Source organism: Vulpes lagopus, chromosome 4, assembly GCF_018345385.1.
Source record: "Vulpes lagopus strain Blue_001 chromosome 4, ASM1834538v1, whole genome shotgun sequence".
In the NCBI taxonomy this organism is placed as follows: Eukaryota; Metazoa; Chordata; class Mammalia; order Carnivora; family Canidae; genus Vulpes; species Vulpes lagopus.
In genome coordinates this window covers 34,003,933-34,026,011 of record NC_054827.1, presented here as the reverse complement: position 1 = coordinate 34,026,011, position 22,079 = coordinate 34,003,933, and the positions used below count along the sequence as shown (strand labels likewise).

Below are 22,079 nucleotides of genomic sequence, written 5' to 3'. Positions count from 1 at the left end.
TTATGTTTCTAAGAACAAGTCCATTTTCTATGATATTCAGTTGTTGGTGTGTAATTGTTAATAGTATTCTCTTTTGATCCTTTTTATTTCTGTGACATCAGTTTTAATTTGCTTTCATTTCTCATTTTGTCTATTTGTGTTTTCTCTTTTTTCTTTTTTTTTGTTTTTATTTTTTTTTAATTAATTTTTATTGGTGTTCAATTTACCAACATACAGAAAAACACCCAGTGCTTTTTTCTTAATGTAGCTGGAGGTCTGTCAATTTTATCAAGTTAAAAAAAAACCCTTAGCTTCACAATTTTTTCTATTATTTTCTTTCTTTTTCTTTTATTCTTTCCATTTTATTTACTTCTGCTCTAATCTTTATTTTTAGTACTTTGACCTTTCTTCTATTTTTAGATTTTTAAAAATTTTATTTCTAATTAGGCTCCAATGCCCAGTGTGTAACTGTGTGTGTGTGTATATCTATCTATCTATCTATATATATATCTGTGTGTGTGTGTGTATGTGAGTGTTTCCTATTCAGCCACTCTATGTCTTTTGTTCATGGAACTTAATCTATTTACATTTAAATTAATTATTGATAGGGAAGTTATTTACTATTAAAATTTTGTTAATTGTTTTGTGTTTGTTTTGCAGTTATTTTGTCTGTCTTTTCCTCTCTTGCTGTCTGTTGTGTTTCATTTATTTTTTATTATTTGCCAATTTTTACTTAAAATATTTTTCTGCTATTGAGTTTATGTATTTTGCATTAACTCCTTATCAAATACATGGTTTATAAGTATTTATCTCCTATTCCATATTTTGCCTTTTCATTTTGTGATTTGTTTCTTTTGATGTGAAGAGTCTTTTAGTTGGATGCATCCCCATTTTTTAAAATTTTCTTTTCTTATCAAACCCCAAAAATCATTGCTAAGCCAACATTAAGGAATGTTTTCCTATGTTTTTTCTAGTTATTATAGTTTCACATCTTATAGTTATGTCTTTAATCCATTTCAAGTTCATTTATGTAAATGATGTAGGATAGGGGTCCAATATCACCAGTTTTACAACTACATTTATTGAAGACACTATCATTTTCTCAATGTGTGTTCTTGCCATCCCTGTAAAAGATGAGTTGACATTTTATGTATGGATTTGTATCGGGGCTCCCAAATATGCTGCATTGGTCTGTCTTTTCATGCCAGGAGCATATTGTTATAATGACCTATAGATTTTTAATACAGGGTAAAATCATGTAGTGTGATAGTTCAACTTTCTCATTTACTTTGCCTATATGGGGTCTTTTGTGGTGCCATAAGAATTTTAGGATTTTTTAATCTGCTTCTGTGAAAAACACGATTGAATTTTTGATAGGGATTACTTTGAATCTGTTCATTTCTTTAGGTAGTGTGAACATTTTAACATGGTTAATTCTAATTCATGAACATAAGATATCCATTGTGTCCTTATCAATTTCTTTCATCAGTGTACTATAGTTTTTAGTGTACAGTTTTTTCAACTTCTTGGTTAAATTTATTTCTAAGTACTTTATTATTTGAGAACTATTGTAAGGGGATTATTTTGTTAATTTCTTTTTCTGATAGTTTGGCAGTGAATAGAAACACAACTGATTTTTGTATGTTCACATTGTACCCTGCAACATAGTTCAATTGACTGGTTTTTCCCTTTTAACCTGTAGTGATTACTTACATTATCTGATTTTTTTAAAAGATTTTTATTCATGAGATAGAGAGAGAGAGGGGAGAGAAAGGCAGAGACACAGGCAGAGGGAGAAGCAGGCTCCATGCAGGGAGTCCGACGCGGGACTCTGACCCTGGGTCTCCAGGATCACGCCCCGGGGCCAAAGGTGGCACTAAACCACTAAGCCACCCAGGCTGCCCACATTATCTGATTTTTTAATGTTGAACCAGCTTTGCATATCTGGGGTAAATCCCAGTTAGTTGTCGTCTACAATTTTTTTTATTCACTGTTGCATTCAGTTTTCTAATATTTTGTTAGGAATTTTTGCATCTATATTCATGAAAGATATTGGTCATAGTTTTTTTTTATGTATTTGTCTGATTTTGGTATTAGAGTAATGGACCCACTGTTTGTTTTGTTTATCTTTTTAGAAGCATTAAAAGCTAGTTCAGTTTTGAGATTTGTTTTGAAAAGCCCAGGCAGTTCTGTCTGGCATCTGTCCCTCTTCCATTCCTGTGTGGAATGTGGCCACGGTGGCCTGGATTCCTGGCTGTTATTCTCTGTGGTCACCCGGAAAGTGGCCCCTCTCAGGGCTACTCTGGTCCTGGGGGCTTCATGCTGTGGAGCTCCCATTTGGAGGCAAGGTGGCAGAAGTCAAGCCCAGGGATGTCTCAGGTTGGGGGACCTATCTATCAGGTTGGAGCTGGTTTACCAACATCTCAACTCCCAGGATGAGGGTGAACCAGGACCAGACATTGACACCTGCTTAGATACAGAGCAAGGAAGGAGATAGGCATTCCTGCAACTCCTGTGCTAATTCAGTAAATCCAAATAAAAGCCCCCCCCCCCAAAAAAAAACCTTCCTAACTGAAGTAGTGCCCCTGCTTCTATACCCTGAAAGAGTGTTTAGAGAACTGGTATTATTTCTTCCTTAAAATTTTAGTAGAATTTGACAGTGAAACCCATCTGGGCCAGCTGATTCCTTTTTCAAAGGTTATTGTTTTTTATTTAATTTCTTTAATAGATATATACCTATTCATATTGTCTATTTCCTCTTGTTGAAGTTTAACAAACTGTGTCTTTCATAGAAGATTAACAAATTGTGCCCACTTCATCTAAATTTTCAAATTTGTGGTCATAGGGTTGTTCATCATTTTCCTTTATTGTGTTTATATGTATATTTTATTGAAATTTGATTTGCAACATATAGTATAACACCCCATGCTTATCCTGTGTCAAGTGCCCCCCTCAGTGCTTGTCACCCAGTCACCCCATCCTCCCACCCACCCCCCCTTCTACTACCCCTTGTTCATTTCCCAGAGTTAGGAGTCTGTCATGGTTTGTCACCCTCTCTCATTTTTCCCACTCATTTTCCCTCCTTTCCCCTATAATCCCTTTCACTATTTCTTATACTCCCTGTATGAATGAAACCGTATGATGATTGTCCTTCTCCGATTGACTTACTTCACTCAGCAAAATACCCTCCAGTTCCATCCATATCGAAGCAAATGGTGGGTATTTGTTTCTAAAGGCTGAGTAGTATTCCATTGTATATATAGACCACATCTTTATCCATTCATCTTTCGATGGATAGCAAGGCTCCTTCCACAGTTTGGCTATTGTGGACATTCCTACTATGAACTTTGGGGTGCATGTGTCCCAGCTTTTACTGCATCTGTATCTTTGGGATAAATCCCCAGTAGTGCAATTGCTGGGTCATAGGGTAGCTCTATTTTTAACTCTTTGAGGAACTTCCACACGGTTATCCAGAGTGTCTGCACCAGTTCACATTGCCACCAACCGTGCAAGAGGGTTCCCCTTTCTCCATATTCTCTCAAACATTTGTTATTTCCGGTCTTGTTAATTTTCACCATACTCATTGGTGTGAGATAGTATCTCATTGTGGTTTTGATTTGTATTTTCCTGATGATAAGTGTTGTGGAGCATTTTCTCACGTGCTTGTTGGCTATATGTATGTCTTCTTTGGCGAAGGTAAAGAGCTTCTGCACAGCAAAAGAAAGAGTCAACAAAACTAAAAGACAACCTACAGAATGGGAGAAGGTATTTGCAAATGACATATCAGATAAAGGGCTAGTATCCAAGATCTATAAACAACTTATTAAACTTAACACCCAAGAAACAAACAAAAAAAAATCCAATCATGAAATGGGCAGAAGACATGAACAGACATTTCACTGAAGAAGACACATGCATGGCTTTATTATGCTTTTAATGGGCATGAGATGTAGAATTATGCCTTTTTTTTTTTTTTTAGATCTGACATGAGTAACTAATGTCCTTTCTCTTTTGTACTTAGTTTACCTGGCTAGAGATTCAGTAATTTTATTGATAGGAACCACCTTTCAGTTTCATTGATTTTCTCTATTGATTTCCTTTTAAATTTCTTTTCAAATTGTTATAATTTATTTCCGTCTGCTTACCTTAGATTTAATTTGTTTTTTTCTAGTTTTCTAAGGTGGAAACTTAGATTAGGCTTTTTAGATACTTTTTCTTTTCTAATATGTGTATTGAATATAATATAAATTTCCCTCTAAGCACTATTTTTGCTGCATCCCACAAATTTTGAAGATTTGTATTTTCATTTACATTTAGTTAAAAATATTTTTAAGTTTATTTTTTTTGTATTTTCATTGACATTTAGTTAAAAATATTTTTAAGTTTATTTTGAAAAATTTTCAACCCATGTGAATTTAGAAACATGTTCTTGGGGGATCCCTGGGTGGCTCAGCGGTTTGGCACCTACCTTTGGCCCAAGCTGCGATCCTGGAGTCCCGGGATCGAGTCCTGCATCGGGCTCCCGGCATGGGGCCTGCTTCTCCCTCTGCCTGTGTCTCTGCCTCTCTCTCTCTCTCTCTGTGTGTATCTATAATAAATAAATAAATAAATAAATAAATAAATCTTAAAAAAGCATGTTCTTGAATCTCAATGATTGTCTCATATTACTGTTGTCAGTTATTATATGTAAGCATATACAAATATATGTATTCAATGTATATATGGTCTATACATAAGCATATGTAGTTAAATACATTGTTGCTATTATTTCAGGAATTGTTATATCAGTTAGGAATAAGGAAAATAAAAGTTTTACTGCACAATTACTTACTTGTTCAGTGATCTACCTTTCTTTATATAGATCAAAATTTCTGACATGTCATTTTCCTTCTCTATAGAGAACTTTTTCAAAACTTTTCTTACAAACCAGTTTGCTGATAATAAATTACTTCAGTTTTTTTTTTTTTAATTTATTTTATGATAGTCACAGAGAGAGAGAGAATGGCAGAGACATAGGCAGAGGGAGAAGCAGGCTCCATGCACCAGGAGCCCGACGTGGGATTCCATCCCGGGTCTCCAGGATCGCGCCCTGGGCCAAAGGCAGGCGCCAAACCGCTGTGCCACCCAGGGATCCCAATTACTTCAGTTTTTGTCTCAGGAAGTACTTCTTCTTTTTGAAGGATAATTTTATAAGGTATAGAATTCTAGGCTGTTTTTTTTTTTCTTTCTCACTGTTTTAAATGCATCACTTTACTCATTATTTGTGTGGTTTCTGACAAGAAATCTGATGTAAGTCTCTGTAAGTCTTAACTTTATTTCTCCATAGATAAGGTAACCTCCTCTGCCCCCTGGCTTCTTTCAGCATTTTTTTCTTTATTATTGATTTTCTGTACTTTGAAAATAGTATGCCAAAATGTAGGGTTTTTTCTCTTTTATCCCGTTTAGTATTCTCTAAGCTTTGGAACTGTGATTTGGTGTCTGATATTAATTCAGGGGGATTTTCAGTCATTGCTTTCAAATGCATCTTATATTCCTTTCTCCTTTTGGTATTCTAATTAACTTTATGTAAGCACTTTTGTAGTTGTTGCATAGTACTTGGATGATCTCTTCTGTTTTTTTTTTCTTTGTTTTCTTTGCTTTTTATTTCATTTTTGAAGTTTCTACTGATAATAGTCTCAAGCTCAGATTCTTTCTTTAGCCATGCCCAGTCTACTGGTGAGCCATCAAAGGCATTTTTCATTTCTGTTAACATTTTTTCATCTCTAGAGTTATTTATTTATTTATTTATTTATTTATCCATCCTTAGAATTTTCATCTCTCTGAATACATCTCCCCATCTGTTCTTGCTTGATGTCTACTTTATCCATCAGAGTCCTTAGCATCATATAATCATGGTTGTTTTAAATTTCCAGGCTAACAATTGAAATATCGTTGCCATTCTTTTTTTTATTATTATTTATGATAGTCACACAGAGAGAGAGAGAGAGGCAGAGACATAGGCAGAGGGAGAAGCAGACTCCATGCACCGGGAGCCCGACGTGGGATTCGATCTTGGGTCTCCAGGATCGCGCCCTGGGCCAAAGGCAGGCGCTAAACTGCTGCGCCACCCAGGGATCCCTATCGTTGCCATTCTGATGCTTGCTCTCTCTCTTCAAATTGTTTTTTGAATTTGGCATGCCCTGTAATCTTTTTCTTAATAGTTGGATATGACGTAATGGGTAAAGGGGATGCTATAAATAAATCTTTTGTAATGTACTGGTGAGGTGTGGGGAGAAACGAGGTGTTCTACAGTTTTATGATTAAGTCTCAGTTTTGTAGTAAACCTATGCCTCTGAACTATGAACTTCACAGGTGTTTCTCAGTTTTATTTCACCTCAATGCAGGTTCTGTTAAGAAGAGAGTTCTCTGATGTATTTAAGAATGTTTTCCCCCCTCCCATTGCTCAAAGTATGAGGAGTTTTTCTGATATTTACTATGGCATCATTGTCAAGCTCCCGTAGGTAAATTCACAAAATTGTGGGCCACCCTCATGAGTTCTCTGGAGTATTATTCTAGCATTGTCCATATTCTAGCATTTCATAAATTATAATCAGGATCACATGCTTTGGTTCTGGCTCCAGCAGCAGTTTTCACTGATACTCTACTTCAGTAAGTTGCAACTCCCTGTGTTCTCTCCAATCCTGGAGTCTGTGATTTTCCCTGTGTCCTTGCCTCTCTTACAGATCAAAGAAGACTTGTTGATTTTTCAGTATAATTAACATTTTATATGCTGTTAGGGTGGAGTGGTGACTTCTAAGCTCCTTACATGCAGAACCAGAAACTAGAAGTCTCTGATTAATTCTTCAGTTTGGCAGGATACAATATTTTTGGTTGACTTTTTTCCTCTCAGTACTTTGAATCTACTATCTCACTGCCTTCTGGCTTGCAAGGTTTCTGCTGAAAAATCTACTGAAACTTAATGGTGTTCCATTATATATGATAAACCACTTTTATCCTGTTACTCTCAAAATTTTCTCTTTATATTTCACTTTTGATAATTTAATTATAATATATCTCAATGTACATTTCTTTAGGAACATTTTATTTGGTGTCTTTTGAACTACTTGGATCTGGATATTAATTTTCTTCTATATGTTTGGGGATTTTCCTTTTTTTTTCTTTAAAGATTTACTTATTTATTTATTTATTTGTTTATTTATTTATTATTTATGATAGAGAGAGAGAGGCAGAGACACAGGAGGATGGAGAAACAGGCTCCATGTTGGGAGCCCGATGCCGGATTCGATCCCGGGACTCCAGGATCGCGCCTTGGGTCAAAGGCAGGCGCCAAACTGCTGAGCCACCCAGGGTTCCCCATGTTTGGGGATTTTCAAGCCATTATTTATTTGAATAAGCTTTCTGTTTTTTTTTTTAATTAAGATATAATAATTGGTGGGCAGCCCTGGTGGCACAGCAGTTTAGCGCCTGCAGCCTGGGGTGTGATCCTGGAGACCCGGGATCAAGTCCCATGTTGGGCTCCCTGCATGTAGCCTGCTTCTCCCTCTGCCTGTGTCTCTGCCTCTCTCTCTGAATAAATAAATAAATAAATAAATAATAAATCTTTTTAAAAAAATATATAATTGGCATAACATTATGTAAGTTTAAGGTATACAGTGTGTTGATTTGATATTTATATATTTCAGTATGATTATCATTATAGCACTAGCTAACTCCTTTATCATCACATTATTCCTCCCTTCTCTCTCTTTGCCTTCTGAGACTTCTATTATGTGGATATTGTTCCTCTTGATAATGTTCCACAAGTACCTTAAGCTTTTTTCACTGTTTCAGTCACTTTTCTTTTTGCTTCTCTGAATTGTCTTTGAGGTCAGTTATTTTTTCTTATGCTTAATCTAGTCTGCTATTGAAACTTTCTAGTGTATTTTTCAGTTCAGTTATTTTTTCAGCTCTGTGATTGCTATTTGGTACTTTATTTTTTCAAGTTTTAATTTAAATTCTAGTTAACATAAAATGTAATATCATTTGCAGGAGAATTTAGTGATTCATCACATATATATAACACCCAGTAATCATTATAGCATGTGTTCTCCCTAATCTAAATCACCCATTTAGCCCATCCCCTACCCACTTCCCCTCCATCAACCCTCAATTTGTTCTCTATCATTAAGAGTCTCTTATGAAAAACAAAAGACTCTTCTGTTTTTTTATTCTCTCTCCTTTTTTCCCTTTCCCAAATGTTCATCTGCTTTGTTTTTTATATTCCACATATGAGTGAAATCATATGTATTTGTCTTTTTCTTACTGACATATCTTACTTAGCATAATAGACTCTAGCTCCATCTACATCATTGCAAATGGCAACATTTCATTCTTTTTGATAGCTGAGTAATAACCCACGATGTATCTATAGATATAGACATGTATCTATATATCTATCTATATCTGTATCATCTATATCTATATATATATATACCTTCTTGTTATCCATTCATCAGCTGATGGACGTTTGGGCTCTCTCCATAGTTTGTCTATTGTTGATAATGCCGCTATAAACATCAATGGTGCATGTACCCCCTTCAAATCTGTTTTTTTGTATCTTTTGGGTAAATAACTAATAGTACAATTCTTGGATCATAGGGTAGTTCTATTTTTAACTTTTTGAGGAACCTCCATACAGTTTTCCCGAGTGGTTGCACCAGTTTGCATTCCTATCACCAGTGCAAGAGGTTTCCCTTTTCTCTGCATCATTGCCAACATCTTTTGTTTCCTGGCATTTCATTGTGGTTTTGATTTGTATTTCCCTTATGCTGAGTGATGTTGAGCATATTTTCATGTTTCTATAAGCCATCTGGATATCTTCTTTGGAAAAAGTCTATTCAAGTCTTCTCTCCATTTTGTAATTGGTTTGGGTTTTGGGTTTTGGTGTTGAGTTTGATAAATTCTTTATATTTTGAATACTAACCCTTTATCAGATACACTATTTGCCAATATATTCTTCCATTTCATAGGCTGCCTTTTAGTTTTGTTGATTGTCTCCTTCACTGTGCAGAAACTTTTTATCTTGATGAAGCCCCCATAGTTCATTTTTACTTTTGTTTCCCTTTCCTCCAGAGATGTGTATAGTAAGAAGTTGCTGTGGTCAATGTTAAAGAGGCTTCTGCCTGTGATCTCCTCTAGGATTTTGATGGTTTCTTGTCTCACATTTAGGTCTTTCATCCATTTTGAATTATTTTTGTCTATAGTGTTAGAAAGTGTTCTAGTTTCTTTTGCAGGGTACTGTCCAGTTTTTCCAATACCACTTGTTGAAGAGACTTTTTTTTAATTGGCAAAAGACTTTTATTCCTGCTTTGTCAAAGATTAGTTGACAATATAGTTGTGGTTACATTTCTGGCTTCTCTATTCTGTTCCATTGATCTATGAGTCTGTTTCTTTAAAGATTCTATGTATTTATTTGGCAGAGAGAGAGAGAGAGAGAGAGATAGAGCACAAGCAAGGGGGAGCAGCAGGCAGAGGGAGGGGGAGAAGCAGACCCCCCACAGAACAGGGAGCCCAATGCAGGGCTCAATCCCAGGACCCTGGGATCATGACCTGAGCTGAAGGCAGACTGAGCCAACTAGCATGCCTATGTGTCTGTCTTTATGCCAGTACTATCCTGTCTTGATGATCACAGCTTTGTAATATAGCTTGAAGTCTGGAATCATGATGCCTCCAGCTTTGCTTTTCTTTTTCAGGGTTGCTTTGGCTATATGGGGTCTTTTGTCATTCCATACAAATTTTAGGATTGTTTGGTCTAGCGCTGTGAAAAATATTGGCATTTTGATAGGAATTGCTTGTCTTGGGTAGTATACACATTTTTAAAAAGAGTTTTAAACTTATTTTAGAGACACAGAGTGCAAAAGGGAGGAGAGAGACAGCATAGGGGGGAAATAAGAAGAGGGAGAGTTAGAGAATTTCAAGCAGACTCCCTGATAAGCACAGAGCCCAATGTGGGGCTTGATCCCAAAAGTCTGAGATCATGACCTGAGATGAATTCGAGTTGGATGCTTAACTAATTGAGCCATCCAGGTGCTCCAGGTAGTATAGACATTTTAACAATATTGGTTCTTCCGACCCATGAACATGGAATGTTTTCCATTTCTTGTGTTCTTTCAGTTCCTTTCCTCAGTGTTCAATAGTTTTCAGAGTACAGATCTTTTACCTCTTAGGTTAGGTATTTTATGGTCTTTTGGTGCGATTATAAATGAGATCAATTCCTCTATTTTTCTGCTGCCTCATTACTGATGTATAGAAATGCAACAAGTTTCTGTACATTGATTTTTATATCCTGTGACTGATGAATTCATGTATTAGTTCTAGTAATTTTTTGGTTGAGTCTTTCAGGTTTTCTACATAGAGTATCATGTCATACATAAATAGTGAAAGTTTGACTTTTTTGCTAATTTGGATGCCTTCTATTTCTTTTTATGGTCTTATTGGTGAGGCTAAGACTTCCAGTACTATCCTAAATAACAATGGTGAGAGTGGACATGTCTGTCATGTTCTTGGCCTTAGGAGAAAAGCTCTCAGTTTTTCCCCATTGAGGATAATATTGATGTGGATCTTTTGTATATGGCTTTTATGATGTTGAGGTATGTTCCATCTATGCCTACTTTTTTGAGGGTTTTATTTAAGAATGGATGCTGTATTTTTTTAAATGCTTTTTCTGCATCTATTGAGAGGGTCATATGGTTCTATCCATTCTTTTATTAATGTGATGTTTTACATTCTTTGTTTTGTGAATATTGAACCACCCCTACTGCCCAAGAATAAATCTCACTTGATCATGAGAATAATTTTTCTTTTGAGAGAGAGCTAGTGGGGGGGGGGGGCGTGGCGGGAAGGAAAAAGGAGGGAGAGAATCCCAAGCAGGCTTTATACCTAGCCCAAAGCCCAGCACAGGACTTGATCTCATGATCTTGAGACCATTACCTGAGCTGAAATCAAGTGTAGTTGCTTAACTTACTGAGCAAGCTAGACACCCCATGGTGAATAATTATAACACATTGTTAGATTCAATTTGCTGGTATCTTGTTGAGAATTTTTGCATCCATGTTCATTAAGGATATTGACTTGTAATTCTCCTTTTCAGTGGAATCTTTGTCTAGTTTTGGAATCAAGTTAATGCTGGTTTTGTAGAATGAGTTTGGAAGATTTCTTCTCTATTTTTTGGAACAGTTTGAGAAGAATAGATATAATTCTTCTATAAATGACTAGTATTTCCCTGGGAAGCCATCTGGCCCTGAACTTTTGTATTTTGGGAGATTTTTGATTACTGATTCTATTTTTTGGTGTGTGTGTTTATGAGTCTGTTTAAATTTTCTATTTTTTCCTGTTCCAGTTTTGATAGGTTGCATGTTTCTGTGAATTTATCCATTTCTTCCAGATTGCCCAGTTTGTTGGCATACATTTTTTTCATAATGTTCTATTATAATTGCTTGCATTTCTGTGGTGTTTGTGATCTCTCCATTTCATTCATGATTTTACTTATTTGGTTCCTTTCTCTTTTCTTTTTGATAAGTCTAAGTAGGGTTTTTATCAATTTTATTAATTCTTTCAAAGAGCCAGTTCTTAGTTTAGTGTATCTGTTCTACTGTTTTTTTTTTTTTTCATTTATTTCTGCTCTAATCTTTATTATTTCCCTTCTTCTGCTGGCTTTAGGCTTTATTTGCTGTTCCTTTTCTAGCTCCTGTAGGTAGAAGGTTAGGTTGTATATTTGAGACTTTCTTGCTTCTTGAGGTAGACCTGTATTGCAATATACTTTCATCTTATGACAGTCTTTGCTGCATCCCAGAAGTTTTGCACTGTTGTGTTTCCATTTTCATTTGTTTCCATGTATTTTTTTTTATTTCTCCTTTAATTTCCTGGTTAACTCATTAATTCCTTAACCTTAGTATTCTTTAATATCCATGTATTTCTGGTCTTTCCAATTTTTTTCTTGTGGTTGACTTCAAGGTTCATAGTGTTGTGGTATGAAACTATGCATGGTATGATCTCAATATTTTTGAGTACTTGTTGAGTGCTGATTTGTGACCCAGTGTGTGATCTATTCTGGAGAATATTCCATGTGCACTCAAAAAAAGTGCTTTAGGGTGAAATGTTCTGAGTATATCTGTTAAGTCCATCTGGTCCAGTGTGTCATTCAAAGACGTTTCCTTGGGATCCCTGGGTGGCGCAGCGGTTTGGTGCCTGCCTTTGGCCCAGGGCGCGATCCTGGAGACCCAGGATCGAGTCCCACGTCGGGCTCCCGGTGCATGGATCCTGCTTCTCCCTCTGCCTGTGGCTCTGCCTCTCTCTCTCTCTCTCTCTCTCTCTCTCTGTGTGACTATCATAAATAAAAAAAAAAAAATTAAGAATAAAATCTTTAAAAAAAAAAAAACAAAGACGTTTCCTTGTTGATTTTCTGCTTAGATGATCTGTCTGTTGGCTGTAAGTGTGGTGTTATAATCCCCTACTATCATTGTATTATTATCAATGAGTTTCTGTACATTTGTTATTAATTGATTTATATATATATTTGGGTGCTCCCAAGTAGGGGGCATATATATTTACAGTTGTTAGTGCTTAATGTATAGAACCCTTAATTATGATATTGTACCTTTCTTTGTCTCTTATTACAAGTTTGGTTTAAAATCTATTTTTTTCTGATATAAGTATGGCTACTCCAACTTTCTTTTGACATCCATTAGCTTAATAGATGATCCTCCGTCCCCTCACTTTCAATCTGCAGGGGTCTTTAGGTCTAACATGAGTCTCTTGTAGGTGGCATACAGATTGGTCATGGGTTTTCTTTTTTTTTTTTTTTTAAACCCTTTCTGATACCCTGTGTCTTCTAGTTGGAACATTTAATCCATTTACATTCAGAGTAATTATTGATAGACATTATTAGTGTCATTTGTTGCCTATAATTTTGGTGTCTCTCATGATGTTCTCTGTTCCATTCTAGTCTTTGTTGCTTTTTGTCTTTCTTTCCCACTCAAAGTGTCCTCTTTAATATTTCTTGAAGGGCTGGTTTAGTGGTCACAAACTCCTTTAGTTTTGGTTTGTCTGGGAATCTCTTTATCTCTCCTCTTATTCTGAATGACAGCTTTCCTGGATAAAGTATTCTTGGCTGCATATATTTTCCATTCAGCACATCGAATATATCCTGACACTCTTTTCTAGCCTGCTACATTTCTGTGGTTAGATCTGCTACAAACCTGATATGTCTTTCCTTGTAGGTTAAGGACTTTTTTCCCTTGCTGCTTTCTAGATTCTTTCCTTGTCTGCATATTTTGTGAATTTGACTATGATATGTCTTAATATGGGCTGGCTTTTGTTGAATTTGATGGAAATTCTCTAGAATTTTGATGTGTTTCCTTCTCCTGTTTAGGGAAGGTCTCAGCTATTATTTGTCAAAAAAAAACACAAAAAACAAAAAACCATTTCCCCCTCTTCTGGGATGCCTCTGATATTGAATATTATACTTTAAGGCATTGCTGAGTTCCCTAATCTACATTCATATTCCAAAATTTTTCTTTCTTCTTTTCAGCTTCATTATTTTCTATAATTTTATCTTCTATGTCACTGATTTGTTCCTCTTCTTCATCTATCCTTGTTGTTATTGAATCTGGTAACTTTTGTATCTCAGTTATAGCATTTTTTATTTTGGCCTGACTAGTGTTTAGTTCTTTTATCTCTGTAGTAAGGGATTCTTTAGTGTCCTCTATGCTTTTATCAAACCCAGCTAGTATCCTTATTATTGTTGTTTTAAATTCTGGTTCAGGCATCTTACTTGTATCAGTTTTGATATACATAAGAATGAGTCCTTTATTTTTTCCTGTTCTTTATTTTTTTGTGGTGAATTCCTCCATCTTGTCGATTTGTCTAGGTCACTAAATTTTTTGTTTGGTTGTTAGGAAAGCCTCTTATATTCCTGCTCCTGAGTGTAATGGCTATACTAAGGAAAATTTCCTGTAATATAGTGGGCCTGGTGCTTTAGAAGGTGTTTCAGAGTGTACACTCTGCTGTTGTGTTTTGGCTGCTCCTTCCCTCAGGTCAGTCCTCTGCAGAGTTTCTCCTTGCCTAAAGTGGGAGGTGTTTGGACTTTGTCCACTATGTGGTGAGTTTTAACTCAGTGTGTTTTGGTCTGCTTGTTAAAAGAAGTTTATCCTAGTTCTGCTAAAGCTGAAGTTTTACAGTGCTGTGTGATCAGTAGACATAGTGTGTGCAAGGAGTTTCTGCTGGTCTTGGGGGAGGGGCCTGCTGCACTGATTCTCAGGCTGACTTACTCTAGTGGAGGTATACTTGCAGGGCATGTATGTGGGGGTGGGGCTTAGTGTAAGCCTCCACCTGGCCTCCATTGAGGGCATGCTGTGTTGCTCACTGAAGTTGGTCAGTGCTGATAGCGGTAGGGAGAGAGATACCATCACCCTGCCCTCTCCTCCCTGCGGTGGGTAGTTCATGCCTGCCACTCTTCAGGAAGCCCTTGCAGAAGAGCAAACTTTCACACTTCTTGTGTCCCCTTCTTCCATCAGATCCCTACCTTCACCCTGTCTGTTTTCAAACTATCTGCCATCTGGTGGCACAGTACTCCCTCTGTTTAACTCAGGCACTCAACTGGGTTTCAAAACTCCAAATTTAGGGAACTGTGTGGTGGTGACCCATGCTGATCCTCTAGGGGTCTTACCACACTCTAGCCATTGCCAGTTGTCTCAGAAAATCAGTCATATGACCATGCAGCAGTTTGAAGTTTATTTTATAGTCAAGGTTTGCTGCCCTCAACAGGTGTCTCTGTTCCTATGCTAGTGAACAAGGCAGTATGGTGGCACCACTAACTCTTTTGTCCTTGGAGAGGCCATGCCACTACTCTGAAATGCACTCCAAGAAGGGGAACTGTTTCTCATCATTCAGGCCACAGGATCTTCAGAATACTCTGCCTTCTCCTGTGCCTCCTGCCCCACTGGATCACCACTAAGCCCACCAGGCAGGACCCTAGAAATGGCATAGATTTCTAAAACCTCGGGCTTTGAGCTCTGCTGCTTATAAAATCTTGCAGTAGTCAGTAGTCAGCCCTTCTCCTTTTACAGTCAATAGTATTGGGGCAGTTTTTCTTGCGCAATCCCCTGTGCACACTTTCACTCATTCATTTCTATATCTTTTCACTCTCTATCTCTCATGTCTCTTTCTGTGATCAGGGCTCCCTCCCCTTTATAGCACTTGCAGTTCTTTTCTCTCCCAAATCAACTCTCTGCAGCTCCTACTTGGCATGATGTGATCATTTCTCTACCCATGGATATGAAGTTTGTTCTCTCAGCCCTCAGATTGATTTTTTAGGTGTTCAGAATGATTTGATATTTATCCAGCTATGTTTGAGGAAAAAGACCAGCGTAGGGGCCCCTCCTCCTCCTCCATCTTAATTATGTCCTCTGTTTCATAGTTTAAGAAAATGTTTTCTATCTATTTTTTTTTAATTCTCACTTTGTTCATGCATTGTTCTCTTGAACTCAGCATTTTTAATTCTCTGTGAGATAATTAATTTAACTTCATTAAGATCAGTTTCTGGCTATATCTTCTTCCTTTCTTTGAAACTTCTTTTTCTGATTCTTCATTTTACTTGACTCTGCTTTGGTATCTGCTCATTAGAAAAAACTAGTTGCTATTTTCAGTCTTTACTGACTGATGTTGTACAGAAAAGGATCCCAACAAGTCATCCTGGCCAATGATTTTGGAGGCCTCCACCAAATCTTTATATCTCTCAAAGGGGAAACATGCATCTGTGTCTTTTTTTTGCTCTGTTTGTGTTGGTGAGGAGAGAGGATTAGTAGCATTTACCCTCACAAGCTGCTGCCTCTATTCTCACCCTGGCAATTATATTGTGGTTGGCCCATCTGTGCTCCAGCATTGGGAGACAGATGCTGATTCTTTGGGCTGTTTTGGTGAGGTAGGAAAACTGCACACATGGATCAACTTTGTCCATCTCCAAGGAGAAGCAGAGCTGGTATCATTTTGTCCATTTACTCTGTGTTTAGTGGTAACATGGGGGAAAAAAATCAATAGTGTCTACTAGCCCAAGTCACCATCTCCATTTTTGCCTGGGTGGCTAGTTTGTGCTGAACCCATTAGAGCTTCAAGACAAGTGAAATAGGTCACAGTTCTTTGACTAGCCCCTTCAGAAAAATTGCACTAGATATATGGAAAAACCCTTCTCATGGTCTGGGTCAAGCTGACAGCCTGAGGGTCTTTTTGTGACCATATGGTAATGGTCTGAGGCAGTGTCCCATTGAAAGGGTCTACCAAGCCTCCATCTTGGTTTGGTAAGTCTGATCTGACATTCTCCCAGAGTGTGCAGGGCCTTTCAATTAGTTTCTGATTCCTTATAAAGGAAATTTGTCTGTGAATTGTTGCTGAATTTGTTTTTTAGGGAAGAGAGGATTCGAGGATTCCTCCTCCATTATCTTCCTGACCATAGTTTTAGCCTTTAATTCTTTGATACTTTTTAGCTCCAAATTCTTTCTGTTCTTGTCAGATTCTGATATGTATTTTAGATCTTTTGTTATTGTACCACAGGTTCTTGATGCTTTATTCATTTTCTTAGTTCATTTTTCTGTGTTATATATTGAGTAAATTCTGTTGATCTGTTCTCAAGTTCACTGGTTGCTGTCTCCACTTTGCTGTCTCCACTTTACTTATGAGCCTATCAAATATGTTTTTTTTCTGTAGGTTTGTTTATTATATATTTTTAGTTCTAATATTTTAATATGTTTTTATGGCTTCTAGTTCTGTTCTTTAGCTTTTTAAAGATTATTTGTAATTGGTTGCTGAAGCAATAGCATCACAGCTACTTTAAAATCTTTGTTAGTTCCATCATGTGGTTTATCTCAATATTGTTAACAGGTGGCTTTCTTTTCTCATTCTTGTGATTTTCTTGGTTCTTGGTATAGTGTATGACTTTTGGCTGTATACTCAACATTCAACTCTATTTTTAAAAGCAAGTAACCCAGGTTAAGTTTAGGTTTGTTGTGATTTACTGTACCAAAGGCAATTTCTCTTTTTTGTGGGAGACTTTTAATGTTATTCTATTGTGATTCATTCTTTTGGCTCTTCTCAAGCTCCTGCTGGATCTCTGCTGATGCAGGCTATAGTGGTAAAAGGTACTGTCCTGGGCCACTTTGTATTGCGAGGTGGGGCTGGCTGATGAAGGTCCCATGGGATAGATAACATTTATTCTGGCTCTTCTCTAACCCTATCAGTACACTTCTCACTCCCTATTAGTGCCCTTGGGTAAGGACAGTTCCTACCTGTGTCACTTTTTGTGTTGGGAATGTTGAGAATTATCTTATGAGGCTCATTTTCTCCCCCTGGCACAAGGCCAGGAGCTACAGAGACCTAACTACTGTCTGATGCTGGACAGAGGATTGGGGCATGGTTCACCTTATACCTTTTTGTGAAGGGCTTGTGGTACAGTCTGCTACAACTAATGCAGACAAAGGTGGCTGCTACTATTTCTTGGTGTGGAGCATGGTAGGCCTTGCCACTGTCAGTGGGTGGAGGATAGGAGTTAAGCCTAGTTTTGAGGAAAAGTGAATGGTTACTAATAGAGATGTATGTCTGGCAGCTAATAACATATAAACAAATTCATAAAAGAGAATATGATGACACTGAAGTTTTCATAGCATAGCATTAACAAAGCAACAGGATTGATTATAGATGTCACTAGATTTTTAAGGGAAGAAAAGGGAATATTCACTGAATGAGAATATTAGGGGAGAACCTGGGGAAACTAATGCTGCGAAAGTCCATGGGGAGGAGAGCTTGAACTAATGATGGTAAGATATTAAATAAATTAAATGATATGATGAGATATTAAAGAGAAATAAAAATGAGAAAATATCAATTAAGATACTTTTGGGTAACTTAGAAAAAAGTGATATGTTTACATTTGAAGTCAAATTAATATTATTTACATTGAGTTAGCAGTTATAGATTATGTATTCAGGAAATGTCAAATAAAAAAATAACCTAACAAAAGGAAAAAATCCAACTGAGTCATTAAACATAAGTCTGTAAAATAAACTAAGGTAATAGAACAGAGTAAAGATTAAAACTGCAATGACCATATTTGAATAAAACTTTACAAGTTAGAAAAATAAAGAAGAAAAAGTATGGCTGAGAAAGAAAAGACACAGATAAGAAAGTTGTTCATCAAAAATTTAGAATTATAGCAAGAATTATTTTGTGGGAGAACAGAAGTCATAATCATTTTTAGGCAAAAGAGGGTTAAGAGAAAGAGATTGTAAGTAGATAACAAGGAAATGGAATCCCTGGTGAATAATGACTAAATCTGAACGTTTGATGATGTTTAGGAAGTAAAGATAAACCAAAAACTTTATATAAAATCATTCATGAATGTATCTTCATATACTCCTGTTTAGGGCCATTGCTTTTATCAAGGATATGCTGCAGAAGTTCGAAAATCAGCTGTGACACTTAGCACCTGTTCTGGACTTAGGTAATGGCATATTCCAGAGATGTACATGATTGAAAATCTTGTATGACTCTTTAATTTTTAGAAATATCTTGAAGGATAGAGTGAAGGCAAAGAAAATAGAGTTTGATTGTGTTTTTACTCATATACTTTCTTTTCTTCCTCCTCCTATCATTTTTTTCTATCTCTTGTCTCCATCCCAGGCTTGCAGTCATAAAATTTATGCAGAAAAAAACCCCCTGGTATGAGGAGTATTCACATTCCTCAGTCATGCTAAAAACACAACAAATCCTAAGTAACATAATAGACATAAAAGATATAAAATTAGATTTGAAAGCTTATCCACGTAAGAAAGGATGGTTCTTAGATGCTAAACTACAAAGACCACTATTAAATTTTTATAAAATATTCTTATTTAATGGTGATTTATATTCTCTGTGGGCATATATATTAATTATCTTTTTATTTCTTTTTTATGTATTTAAATGTGTAGGGGATTATTGCAGTTGGAGAATGTCAGTTATGGCATTGAGCCAGTGGACTCTACAGCTGCATATGAGCATATGCTTTATCAAATAAATAATGATAAAATTGATTTTTCTCTCTTACACAAAAATCCTATGCCCCAATTGGTACAAAAGTCCTACAAGATTCTTGTGAAATCAGAAGTAAGTAACCCCTCTTATGAAATCTTAATTTGTGTTATTTCTAATAAATTTATTTATGTTTAAATGTGCTATATTTGGGAAAAAATTGAACAGATATTGAACTTCTGTTGTAAGATCTTTATTTTAAATATGTTTTTTATATTTAGTCATACAGTATTTAGAAACTGTAATTGATATAATCTCACATAAGTTAAAAATCAAAGTACTCACATTTCCTTAATTGAATGTGTTTTTATGCATATAAACATAGGTTCATTGTTACCAAATCTGCATGCTAAAATATAATGATATCCACATTTACTTATTTTTAGTTTGTCTGCACTTCCTTGACAATACATGTTTTCTTTATTAGTTTGATTTAAAAAAATAAAATTAGAAAGGAAGGAAGAAATTGTCCAAGGTCATCATCTAGAAATAGTGCTTAGAATTTTGGATTATTTATTCCAATTCTTTTTATATACCTAGTTATAAATCTAGATGTATAAGTGCATAGATATTTTTAAACAAAAAAGTGATATAACCACATGTACTTCTTTGAAATTTATTTTTTTGCTATTAAGGTAATAATATACATTATGTTACACTTATTATAATTTACAATTAGATAATATATGGGTTAGCATCTATTAAAATATTAAGCATATGCATTTGTAAGGAAAATAAGAATGGATAAAATGTTATTTTCCAAAGGTAAGTGCAGTTGTATAACTATGTAGAAACCTTCATTCCTTTTCTTAACTAATTGTCTCTGTTGTAGACTGACAGATCAATGAAGGCTGTTTTCTTTGGGGAGCCTATGAAATAGAGATACCAGGCACATATTTCCCATTGTATTTCCTAATAGAGGAGGAGTACCATACTAAGACTTGTGTGCTTAAGTTAAATTTGACACACTGGATATTGTGAGCCAGGCTTACACATTCTAAGAAGTATATTGGAAGACCCCTCTTCAGGAGGGAATCAAACATGCCAAAATAGTAAAAACTAACCACATTAACAGCAGGGTTTTCCTAACCAACCCAGACAAAATTACTCTCTGTAAACACAACACAACAGCCCGTAAACTCCATATATAGTCATAAAGATATTGAAATAAGCTATTAAAAGCAATTGTTAATATGAAGAGGTACTAGACATATGATCAAACAATTTAACATGGAAGATAGAGACATGAATAAATCCAAATTTTCAAGTTTGAGGAACCAAAGAACACAGAGGGTGAAGAAAATAAAATGATACAGAGAAAATATTTTATCCACAAAATAAGAATGAAGTGTAATTTAAAAAATACCATTCCACAGGTAAGTAACAGTTGTTGGAAATTAAAAGTATGATAATAAAAATATAAAAGCTCAATAGAAAGTTCACAGGATTAAATTCCAGAAATTATACAAAAAAAAAGAACAAAGACAAATGACAGAAATTTGAGATAAGAAATGAAATTAAAAGAACAATATTAGTGGTAGAAGTTTCAGTATCAATAAATAGAGAAAATTGAATCAAATAACTCATAAAACAATTTAAGAAAACTCAGAATTACTTAAGGTGAATTTCTGAACTGATATTAAAATTTTTGGTTTCTTATATATGATCAAGATGCAGAATGGCATGAAATTTTCCTACAGCAATACTTGAAATTGAAAGGTGATGGCACAAATACTTAGGCAAAATAGTTTCTAATCTGTAATTCTATACCAATCCAGAATACAGAATTGAGGGCTTTTTGTTTTTTTTTTTTTTACTTAAACTATTTCTTCCTAATGTGAAACATTCTTCCTAATATAAAAACAAACAAACCACAATTAAGTGGAAAAAAGAGACTCTAATCTCATCCTGATTGAAGATAGTAGCCAGACACCATCACAACCAGATCCAAAAATAATAGTTGTCAAATATCAAGAACTGTCAACCAAATGAAAAGATGGAAGACCTGTGTAAGCAGCTGTCCTCAATCTGTATTTTTCATAAGAATCACTATTAGGTCATTGAGATTTGGAAGCAAACAATTCCAACTGTCAGTGGCTTAACAGGTTTATGTCTTGCTCATGAAAATGCCCAAGTGGATGAAACTCCCCTGATTGTTTCCCTTCCTAGCTCTGATTCAGGGCCTCTAAGAGTCCCCCTCACTAGATTATTTGAATTTAGTCAAGAGTAGAGGGTGAAGGGGTGTATGCATCCCCACCTCAATACAGTTGAGCCTGGACAGGTGTCTCATTGACATCTTTTCTCTTGGAGAAGAGAGCAAACATCCTTAGATAATTGCCATTTCTTATAGTAAAATAAAACTCATTGTTTGACTTTTATTATGAAATTTGACTTGAAAGAATGGTTTGACTTGAAAGAACTACATATATTCTAAAATAATAGTAACTAGAAGGGGATAAACATGGAGTATATGAAATATAAATATAAAATGTAATATAGAAAAGCACAAAATTAAAAAACTATATTTAGGTACTGCCTCATAGGTGCCACATGGTGTTCTAAGGGCTTTACATGTACCCTGTCTTCCCAGTTCTTTCAACAATTTTAAGGTTACTGTTATCTTCTTTTATAGATCAGGAAATAGAGATTTAGAGAATTTACATTTTTATCCTGTGAAATTCTCTTGTAATATGTAGCATTAAAACTCAAACCCAGAGAATATTACCCCAGAGAATGTTCTATAGCAGTCTAATATTATACCTTTATATAGTCTGTTTTAAAATTTCCCTGAAAGTGCTCAGGAAATAAAGGTAAGAGGAAAAATAAAACTATTTTAAAAATAAAAGATATTGATAAAAGAACTTCTGAATGACACTCTAAAACCCTAATTTATAATATTATAGTTAGGTTTGAGAGAATAGAGAAAGCAATGAAATAAAAATGATGCTAGAGAAAAGCTAAGAATATAGGAGAGTTAATTTTATATGTCCACTTGACTAGGCCAC

General features: G+C 35.6%; 1 protein-coding gene across 1 annotated transcript in view; it reads left to right on the top strand.

Annotated features, from left to right (window-relative positions):
- ADAM18 (ADAM metallopeptidase domain 18) overlaps positions 1-22,079 on the top strand; it is a 271,792-nt gene that overhangs the window by 27,959 nt on the left and 221,754 nt on the right. Inside the window, exons 5-6 of the mRNA XM_041751041.1 lie at positions 18,429-18,505; positions 18,975-19,149. Coding sequence (XP_041606975.1) covers positions 18,429-18,505; positions 18,975-19,149 — 252 coding nt within the window. The remainder of the gene's footprint in view (positions 1-18,428; positions 18,506-18,974; positions 19,150-22,079) is intronic.